At 43.6% G+C, this 15,833-nt stretch overlaps 1 protein-coding gene across 1 annotated transcript in view; it reads right to left on the bottom strand.

Annotated features, from left to right (window-relative positions):
• PSAP (prosaposin) overlaps nucleotides 1-14,542 on the bottom strand; it is a 179,339-nt gene extending 164,797 nt beyond the window's left edge. The window contains exons 1-3 of the mRNA XM_086922119.1: nucleotides 14,264-14,542; nucleotides 3,000-3,133; nucleotides 1,874-1,948 (exon numbers count right to left, since the gene is read on the bottom strand). Of these exons, the coding sequence (XP_086778245.1) occupies nucleotides 1,874-1,948; nucleotides 3,000-3,133; nucleotides 14,264-14,303 (249 nt within the window). The 5' untranslated portion in view covers nucleotides 14,304-14,542. The remainder of the gene's footprint in view (nucleotides 1-1,873; nucleotides 1,949-2,999; nucleotides 3,134-14,263) is intronic.
• Nucleotides 14,543-15,833: the final 1,291 nt, after the last annotated feature.

The following is a 15,833-nucleotide window of genomic DNA, read 5'->3' on the forward strand; positions in this document are numbered from 1 at the left end:
GCCTTCCACGAGCACCCATAGACAATATTTTTCTCAAATCATTTATTTTCAATATTACGACTACTGAAGGCCCTGACTTTATATTAAAAAATGCTTTGGACTATACAATTTCCTGCTGAAAGGCAATATTTCTCTTAATGTGTTCCCATACCAGGCGTGACACGCAGCATGGTGCTTACTTTCCCTACATGTTAAACAGTAGATGTTTCAGCACCCAGGTTAAGGTGCTGCATAGCTAAATAACAAGGTTCCAAAGGCGAGACAGATTGCATTGCAAATGCTTTTTTTTATTAACCAGATTCACTCATGTTTGTGCTCAGCCTGCCCAAAACCTTGCTATCTGTTAAAGGCATATCTTCATATGAATGTGGAAAGGAGATAATTGGCAAGATTTAGTTCAATTTAGTACAGTATGTAGACCATTTTTCTTTAAAAAAATAAAAACGTTTAAAAAACAATGGATAGGAGAGGGTTGGAAAGTACTGTGATCAAACCTGAACACATTTTATATGGCTCATGATATAAGGAGCAATTTAAAACATATCTAAAATGAGGAAATACTCAAATTCAGGTCAGCTCAAATTAATAATAAGCTATAGCTTAATTGTACTTACTGGATTGTGTTAAATAATGTCAAATTATTCTATTCATGGTTTTGTGGGAGAGAAACACTTGCTGCTTCGTATCCCCCCCATCCCCCACAAGGACTCTTGATTTTCCGGTGGGATAGCTAATACAGTGAGGTGCTTCATGTTACTTTGCTACAAAATACATAACATGTCTAGCAGTAAGGGCACCAAAGAAGAAAGCAATGGCGTTTACCAATTCCTAATTGTACCACAATCTGATCTAGAATACTGCAACATTAGTTGCAACAGGACCCCAAAGATCAGATTACATTTATCTAAAATGGATGTTTGATATGTAATTTTGCCCATGGACGCCAACATTTAGACTTCTTCTAGCTTGCGAGCCAATAACTAATACCGTATTTTATCAGATACAAAATGGCTGCTGCTCACTACAAGTTTCTCAATTGGGGAAACAAAGCCCTGAGCTTAGTAGAACCTTTGATAAGGTTGTGCATATTAAAAGTTAAAGAGAAAGAATACATAACAGGAAACTAACTTTCACCTGTTTTGAGTGGGGTAGTTTAAGGTTAACTGCCATGGGATCACATTGTACAAGGCAGGTAGTTTGCAATGGACATTTGACAGGGTGCTGCAAAGCGTGGAATGCATAGGTGAGACAAGTAATAAACACTACAGGGATTGTTCTACCTACCTCCGGTGAATTGTTTCCCAGTGCTCCCTTCTGACCGCCAAACACGCACATTCTAACACCAGGTGAAATAGTGTCAGCATGTTCTACAACAGACTGAGTATTTACTTTGAAATGCTGCAGTAATAAGGGAAGCTATTGCTACCGGTGGATTTTGCTTCACTTGGGACTAAGTGCAGCCAAGGTGACACATAGGAAACCATTATGGCTGCCATCAGTACTGGAATGAACTTAGAGTGAATAAAAGTTTACTCAATTTACTAAAAATCTTCAACCCAAACCTGCTAATGCTTTAGCTATCTATCGCTCAGTTGGAGGCCTTATCTGTGTCCAGGGGAAAGAGAAAGCACACCATGCACGCGTTTTGGGAGCAGAGCCTTTTGCGTGCACATCTGCTGTCCCTTGTGCTAATGCTGCTAGCAGTGCGCGTGCACACGTACTGTCCGCCTTTGCCCACCAAACCAACAATAGGTCTCGCCAAGGCAAGTAGCGCATGCGCTACGGGAGACCTAAAAAATGACTCCTTGAGTGAGGACCACCTGGACATCAGATAAACATTAGAAGGTAACATAATGAACAATCAATTACCCACCTCAGTGTTGTTATCCTTCAGAAAAGAATCAACCACAGCTACAGCTTCTTTGCACAAGTCACAGGGCATATTTTTCTGAGGGGAAAAAACCAAAAGAATGTTTCATACGCAATTCAACAGGATTCACACATCTCATCAGTATAAAAATTGCAGCATGTGCATAATTTGGGTTTCAGCTTCAAAGTAACAGACCGCAAATATAAAACTTGATTATACCCAATGGTATTTGACGTGATCACCTTCGCCCAGAGTGGATGCCTCCGGGAGACCTTTTTAAATGCCAACACTACTCCTGCACTATGTACTTTGTAAAAGAGGAGCTCTTTCACATTTTAGTTCCAGAAGTGTTCCATGCTGGACAGGAGAACATTAATCCAGCTTTAGATTATAGTAAAACTGCCCTTGATCTTCTAAGCAATAACAGAGCTTAGGAGGGCTCCTGAGAAATCATAAGCATATCCTCAAATGCACCAATAGAGGGCGGCATTTCTACATAACCTTCACTGGAGTCTACAGTCTGCCATTAGTGTGGCCTCACAGTCTGCTGAGCTACACAAGAAGCCTCTATACATTGTTGTATTGCATATCCTCATAGCACTCTGTAGAAATAGATGGGCAGGTCTTCCATACAAATGATTCCCATGATTTACAATGAAACATCTCTACTGCAGACTGCTACCCAACACGGTCAGCAATAACGTCGATTCCTAGGCGGTCCACCTATGGAGGAAAGGGCACATTAGGTAATTCAGCTGTGGAAACAATCCAAGAGTATAATATCTTGAATACATTAAATTCCCACATTTAAGTCAAGGATGAAGTGTGTGAAAACCATCATTTGACTTGACCAGAATCAGGTCACTCACTATGGCGGATTATAGTGGAAAGCACAAACCTGCTCTCCTCTTGCACGAGGTATTAGTGATTGCTACCAGCCTAGTTTATGAAAGCAAATGGGAGATGCACGAACTGTTAGAACTGAAGACAATGCAAGTCTCTCGCAAGACCTGTAAATTCATATTGGGAGAGGGGGGGGGGTTGCATAAAATAGACCATGGTTTTGCGACTGTAGTGTTATCAACTCAAAATACCCAATGCAATGACAAATGTTGTGAAGCCTACTTACCACAGTAGGTTTGTTCCATACATTCTGCTGACAGTGCTTTACAGCCCCACACTGAGATGCCGTATGGACATTTTGACACCATATCTCTGGACCATTGACACACTGCTCCTTGCCCAGCAAGGGTATTGCTGCAGCTGAAATCAAGAGGAATAGGGTGTTCTTATAAATTACACATTTGAATACCATTTAAAATTTCATGAGATCTTTCAAGCCTTGTTAAACTGCCAGGACAATGCCAAACAGAATGAACTGGTGTACAACACTCGTTAACTTGCAGGTGTTCACACGTTTGGGCTAAAATCCCCGCTGTTCAGATGCCTAATTTTTGTATTGTTTTCACTCAGTTGGTTTTAACCCCTTGCATGCTGCCGAGATTCCGCGCGGCAAATCGCGAGTGGGCGGGTTTATGACAGCCCCCAGCAGTCATCAGCACACGAGCGCCGTAATGCATGACGGATGGGGCAGACAGCATGCAAGGATTTAATATCTTACAATTTTATTTAATACAATTCATAGCATTTCCAGTAAAGATATTCTACTCCTCTAAGATGGCAACAGATTTCTGTTCCTTAACCACTAAAGGGTTACCGAAGAAGGTGCACCTCCCCCACACGCAGAGAACAGAATCACACTGACTATTTCATGGGAAGAACAAAAAAAAAAGCCATTCCATCGCTGCCCAAATGCACAGGTTAAAGTCAACCAACTCCAGTACCCAGGACCACATCTGCTGGACATTCTTACTACAGAAAATTCTTCCACCTTCACTTCCACAAGATATTTCACTGCAAATCAGATCACAATATACTAGTATCCCTCATTATGCTATGTGCATTTGCACAGTTCTCCATCACCCAGGAGGGTCTCCTGGCCCTTTCGGCAGGAGCAGCCTGGCATAGGGATAAGCTGTGAGGCAGCAGTGAGGTCTTCCACCATGCTCAACGCACCACTGTACGTAGGAAGGAAACCTTTCAACAGCCCTTCATGCCACATCCCTCATAAGGCGATTTCCCCTTCTCCCCTGTAAGATATCCAGATTGGCAACCTTACAACCCACCAAGCCCCCTCCACCCCACACCCTTCAGCCCACCCCACTCTCCCTTCAGCCCACCCCACTTGGCCCTTTACTGAAAAATTAATTTCCTCCCAACCATCATGTCGAGTCCTGACCTATCTGTGTCTAGGGAAAACTCCTATACTATAGTCTACTCCCAAAAGCTCTCCAAAACCACCATTAAATCATTCAAGCACGCTACTCTAAAGATACACCCTGAGACGTGGATATCTGACCTGCGATACAGCACGGACATCGGCAAAGTCATTAATGACCTTATCTTCTACTCCAGAAGAACCGCCTCGCCTCCTGGCGAAAAACCCTTGCGCACCATCTCAATTTTCATTTAACCAGGAACATTCTACACAGCACTAAGCTCACAATAGCACCCTTGTAGTGTTGGCTTTCTAGTTTTACCTATGCCATCAAATGGAATGTTACCACACAGGATGTCTGATTGGAATGTTATGTTCTGATGCTAGAGTCAGTTGGGAGCTGAGGATTGAGCTGACTGGTTACAGCTCCTGGTGGGGATTTACCTTGGAATTACTCTTACTATCTTGAACTACCACCTCATGTCAACTTAATAAATACATCTTTCTACAAGAACCTACGTGACCTGATCTTCATTTAACATCACTACAATTGGCGACGTTTTGGGATTTTTTTTCTTCATATTTACAAGCAACTGAAACATGAACTTTCTTCAAACAAGGTAACCTATTAAGTTTCACTTTCTTCAAGCAACTTCTTAGCAAACTGGCACGTTATTAATACCCACCAGTGACCATTCCACTCTTATGGTCGTCCTCCAACTAATCTGCCAGTCCCTGCTTTCTAAAATCTTAAATTATCTACTGCTGCACCTGATTTAAAAGCTGCTGCACCTGATTTAAAAAAACTGGTTCACCTGTTTGAAAAGTGACTGCACCTGATTTAATAACTTTTGCACCTAATTTATGAGCCTGCTTATTTTTGAGCCTACTTGACATGCAAGTCCCTGATTTATAAGGCTATGATTTTAATTTGTCAACTGCTACACCTTAAAATAAGCCCGAGTTGCTTTTCGAAATTGTTGGTCGAATGAAGAGCCTTTACTTCATGTGCTGCTTCTCGGCTTTCGTTTCCCGACATCTGCCTCAATTCAATAATTTCAGCTTCAAGCTTTTCATTTTAAAATCCTGCGATCCTAACAAGCAGTTTTGAGCATCGTGAGCAGACTTTGACTGCCATCTACTAGCCGTTATTTTAAAGGCACCAGAGATATCCAAACTATCGACACCTTTTATTTGTAAACTGAAGCCTGTATTCGCTGCTACTTTCCAGCACACATTTTTTCATTAATAGCAACTTAAGGATGGAAAAATCTCCTTCTCTTCGACACACGCATTTTTGTTTCTGCTTATGATGAAGCATTGCCGTGTTTTGAACATTGGCTATCGGTGTTTGGGTTATTTCTATATTATGTCTTGCCTCCGTGTATATCCCCTTCATTTGCAGTTTAACTGCCTTCACCATATTTTAAAATTCTACACGAGGGCATACAGAGCCGCGCGCTCTTACCTTCTATGCTGCCTTTCATTTCTGACGACGCCTGCAACCTCCGTGTGGTTTCCAGCCTCTCCTATGACGTACCAACACTCTACAGTTTTAGGTGAGCGCAGACCCGTCTTGAGCCATCCGGCTTGCCGTCGCCCTGCATGCCTCCATTTTGTCTTGCACCACCAGACCTTCATGAATTTCATTTATGCTGCCAACCACGTTATTGATATATTCTCAATCTCCTCAATCTCAATTTTGGATTGCCTTAGCTGCACATTGTTATTCAAAGCAGGTACTGTTTTTTTGCATTCTTTTCTGTGTTTCATTAGTGCAACTTCAAAAACTTCAACGCTGCATGTTTTCGGTGACATGCACACCATGTGAGGTATTTATTTTGATAGCGAGTTCTATTTTAATTATATGCTTTAAGGCAGTGCAACAACTTCAACGCTGGGCAGGTTTTCGGTGACATGCACACCTTCAAAAAGGCATTTATATTTTACAGCAAGTTCAGCTATTCATAATTATTGTGTTTGCGGGGCGTGGCAGCAAATATTTTTTTTTCCCCCTTCAGGTTGCACCTTCTTAAATTGACGCAGGTGTTTTATATCACAGCTACCATGGACTTGCACTTCTATCATTCTATACCATTTTCTTGATGGTGATAGTCAACGGTGACTACCTTATTTATTTTAGTTTCTTATTTTATTGTTCTCACATGTGTTCTCCATTTGGTATATTGGAATTTATGAGCTATGCATAGTACAAGTGATTATTTGGTGTATTCTTTTCTGCTTCTATGTTTTTTCTGGTATACAGAATATTTTAAACAAAATAGTTCTATTTCTCTTATAAGTGGACCTATATTGTCTAAATTTTACCGGTTTATTAATTGATGCTGACATCAGTTTTAAAGGTTCAGTGCACTAAACGTTATATTATGATTTTATATGAGCTCTATGATTGTTATGATGATTTTCTCCTTTGCGCAAAGGTTTTCAGGACTTTTTATGTACTTAGACGTGCGTTACATGAATTGTCATTATTAATTTATTACTTAAAAGTTTAGTGTCACATGCACGTAATTCTGTTGTGTGATTTCTATGCCAGTTTTTCGCCTGTTTTTACAGGTTTCTTTCAGAATTAATTATTCTTTCTGGCAACTTTTCTTCAGGATTATATGCATGTGATATTGTTGAGTGATTATTATGCCAGTTAGGGTTATATGCATGTGATATTGTTGAGAGATTATTTTATGCCAGTTTTTCACTACCTATTTTTTTTTCTGGCAACATTTCCTCAGTGTTATATGCGAGTAGATCTGTTTTATGTTTAATATGCCAGTTAACCGTTTTTAAAGGTTTCATTCAGAATTAATAATTCTTGCTGGAAACCTTTCTTCTGTTCATGCTCTTGTTGGATCTTAATGTCCACCTTTCATCCTATGATTCTGGGATTTCGAATTGTTCTCATGTAAGAGCATTTTTCTTATTTTTACTTTCTCATATTTGTGCTTTACTTGGTTCTACCTTTCACTACTCAGTTCATTGTTTCTCAATTACGCCAGTCTGGCCAATTGGTGTGTTTGTTGATTCCGTGAATTTTGTGTTCGGTGTCCATATTTTTATTTTCGTTTTCTTCTTTTCCTTTAGGGAGAAGATGTGTTGTCTTTTGTATTTTCATTTGGTTTTTGTTCATTCTTCTCTTGTTTGTTTTTCTCTGTCGATTCTTCTTGCTTCTTATCTTGCTTGATTCTTCTTTGTTGATTCTGGTTTGATCTTGCTTGATTTTCCACCTTTTAGATGTTACTGTAATTTTTCTAGTCATAACTTTTCTTGATTATCGGTTTAAACTTTCTCCATTTATTTCTTTTGTCTGTTTTTATGATTGTGTTTGCCTTCTTCACTGTGTATGTATCCGTTTCTACTCCTGTTTCTTCGTACCTTCCGTTCACTTTTTACATAACCCATTCCTACGTCTGTTTCTATTTATCTTCCTTATATTTGGTTATTATTTGTAATTGCTTTGTTCACATCTTAACTTTTGGTTGCAATTGCAAAATGTATAAAAAGGGGAAGATGTGTAGTGTTGGCTTTCTAGTTGTTTTACCTATGTCATCAAATGGAATGTTACCACACAGGATGTCTGATTGGAATGTTATGTTCTGATGCTAGAGTCAGTTGGGAGCTGAGGATTGAGCTGACTGGTTACAGCTCCTGGTGGGGATTTACCTTGGAATTACTCTTACTATCTTGAACTACCACCTCATGTCAACTTAATTAATAAATACATTTTTCTACAAGAACCTACGTGACCTGATCTTCATTTAACATCACTACAACCCTCCAACCTTGCGAGCTGACCTCGCCATCACACTCTACAAAAAGGGTATAGTTCTAATCCAAGCCTCAACCTACAACCTCAATAAATTCTCAGACCTTTTCCCCTCCTCAGAAACCACCTGCACAACTCAGATAGGATAACCAACACCCGCACCAATGTCCCAGCACCCTGCCATCCAAACAGGCCTAGCCATCCATATACCAGCCCTCCAAGGGTCTCCTTCTCATCCCATCCCCCCCATCATGTCTCCTGTCCCTGGCGTCATAATCTTCCCTACACCTGTGATCTCCTCTCAACTAGTGGCCCCCCACTGATGGGGCGACTGATACGCTCCCAATGTCCCCGAGAGAGCCAGCCCTCTAATGGCTCCCACCACAGCACCTATAACAGAACCACCCCTAGACCTCCGAACTCCTACCTGCCAGCCATCCACCAAAATCGCGAGCTAGGTACTCCTCCAAAGACCCCGGAGTCTGCTCTAGCCAATCCTTCTCTCCCACCATTACATGCCCCCTTGACTGGTCCTGAAATTTCGAACCCCTAACCTCCAGCATCACTGGTTTATACTAATCTTGGAACTCTGAACTCCAGAGCGGCTAAACTCACCCAGAACATTCATAGCTCCATTCTGGACCTTATGAACCTCCTTCACCTTGAGATAACTCACTGGCTAACCTCAAGCCACTGCATACTCTCCCCCCCCCGGTGAAAGCGGGCACCGCCGGCTGGAGGTGTGTCTGCCTGGTGAAAGCGTGCACCGCCGGCTGGAGGTGTGTCTGCCTGGTGAAAGCGTGCACCGCCGGCTGGAGGTGTGTCTGCCTGGTGAAAGCGTGCACCGCCGGCTGGAGGTGTGTCTGCCTGGTGAAAGCGTGCACCGCCGGCTGGAGGTGTGTGCGCCTGGTGAAAGCCTGCACTGACGGCTGGAGGTGTGTGCGCCTGGTGAAAGCCTGCACTGACGGCTGGTGGTGTGTGCGCCTGGTGAAAGCCTGCACTGACGGCTGGTGGTGTTTAGCCGCGATAATTCAAAACATGTGGCCTCTGGTGCGCATAAGACACCAATAGGCCATGGGCAGGGGTGAGAGTGTGCGGGGGTGAGTGACATTTCTGATGATATAAAAGTCCAGTAATGGAAAAGAGACGTCTGTCCGAGTGACGTGGGGTCACCTGGTCACTAAGCAGGAAGGGGTCTCTTCCAGACCGTCAGGAGACAGGCGCACTCTTCCACTCTTTCAACCACATTATGGGAAGTGGAGGTCGACTTAAAAGTCACGTGATCCACCACAGGGGATTGTGGTATTGTTATCAGCCTTGCCCGCATGTTTACTGGCAAAGGCCAACCAACAGGAATTAAAGCCTCCTGCTATGAATATGCATGACAGGCTGGGGAGGTACATCTGCACACTGTGTCCCATCAGAGCGGAATGTACCAGTGCAGTACTGCAGAACATGGGCCATACCAATGCAGGGGGGAGCTCCCGCGCTCCCAGATCCACACTTAGATTGGGGATAACCCCATTGCAGTTAGTACTGTGACCCCCCGTTATTTTCCTTTCGACGTGCACGCGGGGGTACCTTTTACTCCTAACTTCCTGTTCACCAGGCGTCAGTCTTGGGACCGCGTCCTCGATCGTTGACAATAAGTCTGGAGAATTGCATTGTTGGAGCTGTAGTCTAGTCACACTCATTAGTCCAATTCCGCGGAAGGCAATGATCTGTAGTGGAAAATACCTGGGCTAGACACGTGGCTCCCGGATCATGTCTAGCATGGTTTGGCATAGCAGAGTGCCTTGATGCAGTTTAGTTTAGGCGCTTGACAAACATTAAACTCTACACGGAGTGGCTGTGGTAGATTCTTTTTTTTGATTGATTGGGAGTTTGCAGAGGGGCATCTCCCGTGCATTTATAGGACAGCCCACTGATCCCAGGTTAGCAGAGGGCACGCCAAGGTCTTAAGTCCTTGCTGGGGCATGTGGAAATGTGTATTTTATGTGTTTTCTGATTGGAAGAGAAGAAGGCGCGCGCACAATTGGCACGTGACTACTGTGGTGGCTGGTGACATGCCCGAATGCCTAGAACCGCTGTTAGTTGCATGTGGCGCTTTACACAGACAATGGGATACACACTAACGAGTGCTTGTATGGGAGAGTGCCAACAGCAGCACATGGAAACTGCTATATTGCGCGTGAAAGTAGAGTTCCTTGCACACCTCGCAAATATTAGTGGGTGTTCTGTACCTAGCAGGTCTTTATTCCCCTCGAGTACAGAAGGGAGGCGTCTGGGCTGACTCCCCTCTCCTCGCCAAAAACAGCCGAAATGTTTGCGAGACGTCTGGACAGGTGATCGGCTTTCCGTACACCGCTCCCCAACGCGTCTCCAGTGACAAAGAAAGTGGCCGAGGCGGATTGGGCAACATGGAGTCCTGCATGTGTGTTCTTGCGCTTCTGAAGGGGTGGCCAGTTAAATGCCACGTCATAGGACATCCAGCCAATGATGCAACGACCCATCACATTTAGCGGATGATGTCACAAAGGGTCCCATCCAGAGAGTGATGTCACAATACATCTCCTCCGGCGAGTGATGTTGAACTGGTTTTCGTCCAGGACTTTCAGTGTATCTCAATCAAATGACGTCACAATGCGCCTATTCCACAAAATAATGTCACAATCTGCATTATCGGCTGTCACAAAGGATATTTGTCTCACCCAGCAGGTGTCGGTCCCTCGGAGAAAGAAGTCACTATGTCTCATCACAGAATGAGGTCACAATCTGCAGTGGTTGTCACAGCAGATGTGGGTCTCATCCAGTGGATAATGTCCCTACATCCAATTCAAAATGTGCATTAGACTGCGGGTGTCTCATTAGACCTCCAAACAGACCTCGTCGCAGCCAGTTTCATCTAGCGCATGATATACTCATACGTGTCGTCCAGGAGCCGTCACAGCACATTGGGATACATCTCACCAATGGAAATACTTTATAGCTTGTCACGTTCAGAAAAATTAAGTCACAGTAGGTCTAATCCAGGAATCTCGTAACCCGTTTTTTCTAATCAAGGCGACCTCACAATGGGTTTGAAAAGCAAAGAGGTCATCTAAAGATAGTCTGGAATGTTTATCGTTAGTGACTGATTGAGACGCAGGACTACGCGAGATGCGTCCCCATTGATAGGAGCCCCCCCCCCCAAAAAAGGAGTTTATCGAGCATGATTGATATATGATGTTTGACCTAATTATGTCCCTCATTCCGACTGTGTGGGGGAGGGGGTATTGGTAGCACAAGAACAATTAGCAACAAGCGGCACTTGAACGGATCGCGAATGCGATCCAATTGTAAAAAAAAAAAAAAAAAAAAAAAGGCCCCAATTGGTGCGCGCGCCACTGCGAGCATATACTTTGAATTATTGCGGCTGTCAAGCCGCGATAATTCAAAACATATGGCCTCTGGTGCGCGAAACCGATACCAATAGGCCATGGGCGGAGCTACGTGACGCCCATGGCCTATTGCGTGTTCTGTTACAAAACATCACGCACCCGAAGGCCAATGAAATTGGACCTTTGATTCCACAACGGCACGAGCATTGTGGAATACAAGATCCATTTTCAAATCGACCGGAATAGGCTTGCGCTGCGCAACTGCATGTGCAGTGTACGCTAGGCCTGAGACCTAAAAAGAACCTACAACAGGGCGTTCACTGGAGTAGCACCAAGAATTTGGAACTCTCTCCCACCTTCCATCAGAAAAGTGGCAGACTGGAAATCCAGATTACTGAAGGACTACAGCGATTGGAAACTCCACCCTTCCCTGTTTTAGGAGATCATGAATATCCGAAGCCCCTGCCTATTGGACCTCTGCCTCTCGGCAGAAGGCTCAACTTCCCCAGTTCTGCAGCTGGAGACTGGACCCGATGGCATAGGGAACAGATGCCCTTCTTCATCAGGGGAGGGGGAGCAAAGTAAATCGCAGACGACCATGCCTTCCTCCATTTGCAATGATCCCTTGAGTTGCGGCCCAAGGCTGTCGGCAATCAGCATCGCTGGTCTTAGTCACACTTCTACAGAAGACACAATCGTGGTTTCTGACTCTTAGAATTGTTCATGGATCTGCCTATTCAACTTCCTGTATTTCTGCAATTGCTCCTGGACCCAGTCAGATCTCCTCCACTGGCTCTGCAGTACCAACTGGCGCTCATGGTTTTGGAAGCTATCAGGAGACCTTAACAAATTGAAGGCCTTTCATCTGCAGCTGCCGAATTTATACAACAGGGTTGGCCCTTAATTTTCAATGCTGTACTTCGCCGCAGGTAGATTACATTTATTGTGTTTTATTTATGATAAGTCAAACCTGTGACCAGACTGCCTACATAACTCCCCAGCAGGTGCATTAGGTAAGCCACTAAAGTTACTTGACAGCTGTTTTACCCTGAAACTTGCTGGTTGCATGGCTCTTTGCGGCAGGTGCCTTAACTTAGAAAGTTTTAAAATGCAGGATGTGTACAATAAATAAAACATACTACAACATGTGCCCTTGTTGTCAGTTTCTTTTTTAAGGGGGGGGGGGGGGGCTTTTTGATAAAATAAAAGTATGCGTCGACAGAAAAACTCTGCTCCTAATGACTGCCCCTTGTGGCGAAGTTTCCTTTCTGCTGTGCCTTAATCTCCAGTTTATGGGTCCAGAAGTATTTACTCCCACTTCTATCACTGACCTTCACTTTCCTTCCACATACATAATTATCTCCGTAGCCCCTTTCCTGCAACACAGGAGACAATTGCCACTTCACCAACACAGCATTACTTCCCCGCATACACAACTGCCTTCCCCTGCCCTGGCACATTACATTCCATCACAACTACGGGTTCTCTAAACTCGACGATTGAGTCTCTCTGATAATGCACTTGCAGGGAATGTAATCCTCTATTAGACCTCCTTATCCAGAATGTTCTTACTCACATACTTGCAGATCTACCCATGCCAAGCACAACATATGAAACCTGAAATGAAATCTTTGCTATTCGAAAGACATTTTAAAAAACTGACCCCCACCCACATCCCAGCTCGAGACCCTCTTGAATATTTTAGACAGCACAAACTGTACCCGAAAGTCTCAGATTGCTATACAAAAGGACCTGTTCGATTACAGAAGTACTTCGGAGTACACGAGTTACATAAAAGATACAAACAGAAAACTCTAAATTCACATAAGGATGGTAGTAAGTACATATGTTTACTACAGAGGCTAGTGGTTGGAGTTGCATATATACAAGTTGCAAATTCACTTAAGGAAAAGACAAACATGGTACATTTCCAGAGAAACAAACCACTCCCATCTTGATACGATTTGGCTCACTCCCAACACTACATAAACGTTCAATCGGACACTCAATTCGGACTAATTAATTTAGGTGTGAGATGTTACACTCTTATTTGTAACAAAGAGCTCGAACGCCAGAGAAAGGCCGCAAGATCCTCGGTGCCCTGTGACCTTCCATTCTACTTCATTATGGGGCACCTTCCGAGCCTTGCTACCTCGCTCTTTATACTACTCCTGAATATAACATATGCACCTTTTTAAGGATACTGCGCGATTGTAAACCACTCGGACACCTTTGGTCAATGTCCGCGCTATATAAAACTGCAACGAATGAGTGGCCAAACGTCCAATATTTCACAAGGCCGTATTGGATTTCAGAAGCTTACTGCAGTGATTTCAGCAACTTCAAATACAGATATTTTAAAAGAGGGAGGGAGCATTTGACTTCCACGGGTGTGACTCTAGTGTGAAACGTAGGTCATCCCTTACAAGACTGGATCAGCCCACTTAAAGCAGTACAGGAGCGGCTCGGGTGGATCCTCGGTTAATGATCCCACCAAAGGAATAAGGTCCTGTCATAGGTAAACTTGTTTAAAGTTAGTAGTGCGGGTGCACACACCGATTGTACGTGAGGTGTAGAAATAAAACTAGGTAATTATTTTAGAGTGACGTTTGATCATAAAAAGACTAATAATGAGATCTACGCACGGTTAAATTCCCGTTTTAAAAAAACAGTATCAGTCTACTTTTAGGTGGATCCTGCGTTTCAAGATCTAGTCATCCTCTTTCCAACTCCATATTACACGGATACCCCAACGCCCCGTAAACAAATTGATTCTCCCTTTCTATGGCCAAGATGAGGTCAATGCTATCTATCTCTCATACAGTGAAGAGTCCTCCCTCTCAACACCCCCAAACACCACCACCGAGCCTCATAATACGAGAGGGATTGTGCAATGCGTTAAGAGTTAGGGGCATCCGTATATTTTTGGTGCATCCGAAAAACTACGGCCTTACCTGCTGCCAACACCAACGGGAATACGACCAGCAACTTCATAGCTGCCTGCGAAATGGATTTCTCGGCTCCACAAGACAGACTCAAACTATACGCAAAGCCCTCTGTTCCCTTCGTTACCGGAGTGCTGGGCCGCAGTGCAGGAAGTCAGCTGACCAGCTCCCACACTGTGCAATTTATTAAAAAAAAACACAGCTTGGCCCCGCCTCAAGAATCAACTGAGACTGACTCAGCAACACAATCACGCGCCACCCGCCGCCGCCTTCACAAAGTCCTTATTCAAAGGGAAGGTGGAGACTGGATCTAATAAAAAAAAAAACGCTGTTAACCGAAGCGGCCATTTTAAAATGCGGTGCCTCATTTTAATAACCCAGCAATTAGCTAAAAAGAAGTACAATTATAAAAGTGTGTCTGAAAAATGTATGTTTTTGTTAAAAAAACATGTAACATGTATGAACCTATATAATTTAATACAATCAGTATGGCAATGTATGGTCTGCATGTTGTGCTAAAAATACAATTGCCTTTAGCGATTTTAGCAAATTTCCAGAACTGCTCAACCACCTCAAACATTGGTTGCTTTCCGTTTGCCAAACGATGTAAGCCGAGCAGCACGGAACGGAGCCATTTTTAGACGGCGTTGGCAGCGCATGCCTGTTCAGCGAGGTATGCTGTATTGAGATAGGGCCTTGACGCTCCGCCCATGTTTTTCATTGGCTTGTGTCATTGTTCACTATAAACTGTGGGTGCTTATTGGCAGGGCGTGCTCTGCTCTGGGATAAGTGCTGTTTTGAGGTAGGGACTTGAAGCTCGGACCAAGCTGTTCATTGGTTAAAAGGCTTAGTAGTCTGTCTTTAGTACCCCATTGTCTCAATTTGTAACCTCCCAAGGTGACACCCCTGTTATGTGAGTTTTTATTTATTTTATTTATTTTATTTAATGTATTTTTATAAAGCGCAGACTTTACCCGAAGGTGTCAGAGCACTGTACAATAGAACCAGTTACGTTACATGAGAGAACTGTTGCAGGAATAAAACAAACAAAAATAGCAGGCCATAGAATCGGAGGGACGCAGGCAAAAGGCACACAATCTCAAGCACAGGATGTAAAAACAAAAATAAAAATATTTGCGACAAATTTACAATGACTAAAGAACTTCTTGGTGGGGTCTGAGAAGGAGAGCATTAGTTCTGAAAGTGTCTTTGGAATAAAAGAGATTTGAAGTCCGCTTTGAAGATCTGGGTGGAGGTGATGGCACGGAGCGAAGGAGGCATCGAGTTCCAGATTCTCACCGCATTACTTGAGGACGATTGTGCCAACAATTTTTCCCTTTTGAAGGTGGGGGGTTCAAGAAGGAAATTTTCCGCATTTCGAGAAGGTCTTGAACCTCCAGACTGAAGTGTCGTGCATGCAATAATGACAGACAACTACTTGAGATTTATGAAGCTTTATTGGCACACTCCTTACTCGTCCCTGTCCCTACTCTAACTGCCCCTTTCCTGTCTCCGCTCCTCTTCTTCCTCTGGCCCCCTAGCTCCGCCCACTCCCAACTACTAGAATGCATCACAATAT

This window comes from Lissotriton vulgaris, chromosome 5, assembly GCF_964263255.1.
Source record: "Lissotriton vulgaris chromosome 5, aLisVul1.2, whole genome shotgun sequence".
In the NCBI taxonomy this organism is placed as follows: Eukaryota; Metazoa; Chordata; class Amphibia; order Caudata; family Salamandridae; genus Lissotriton; species Lissotriton vulgaris.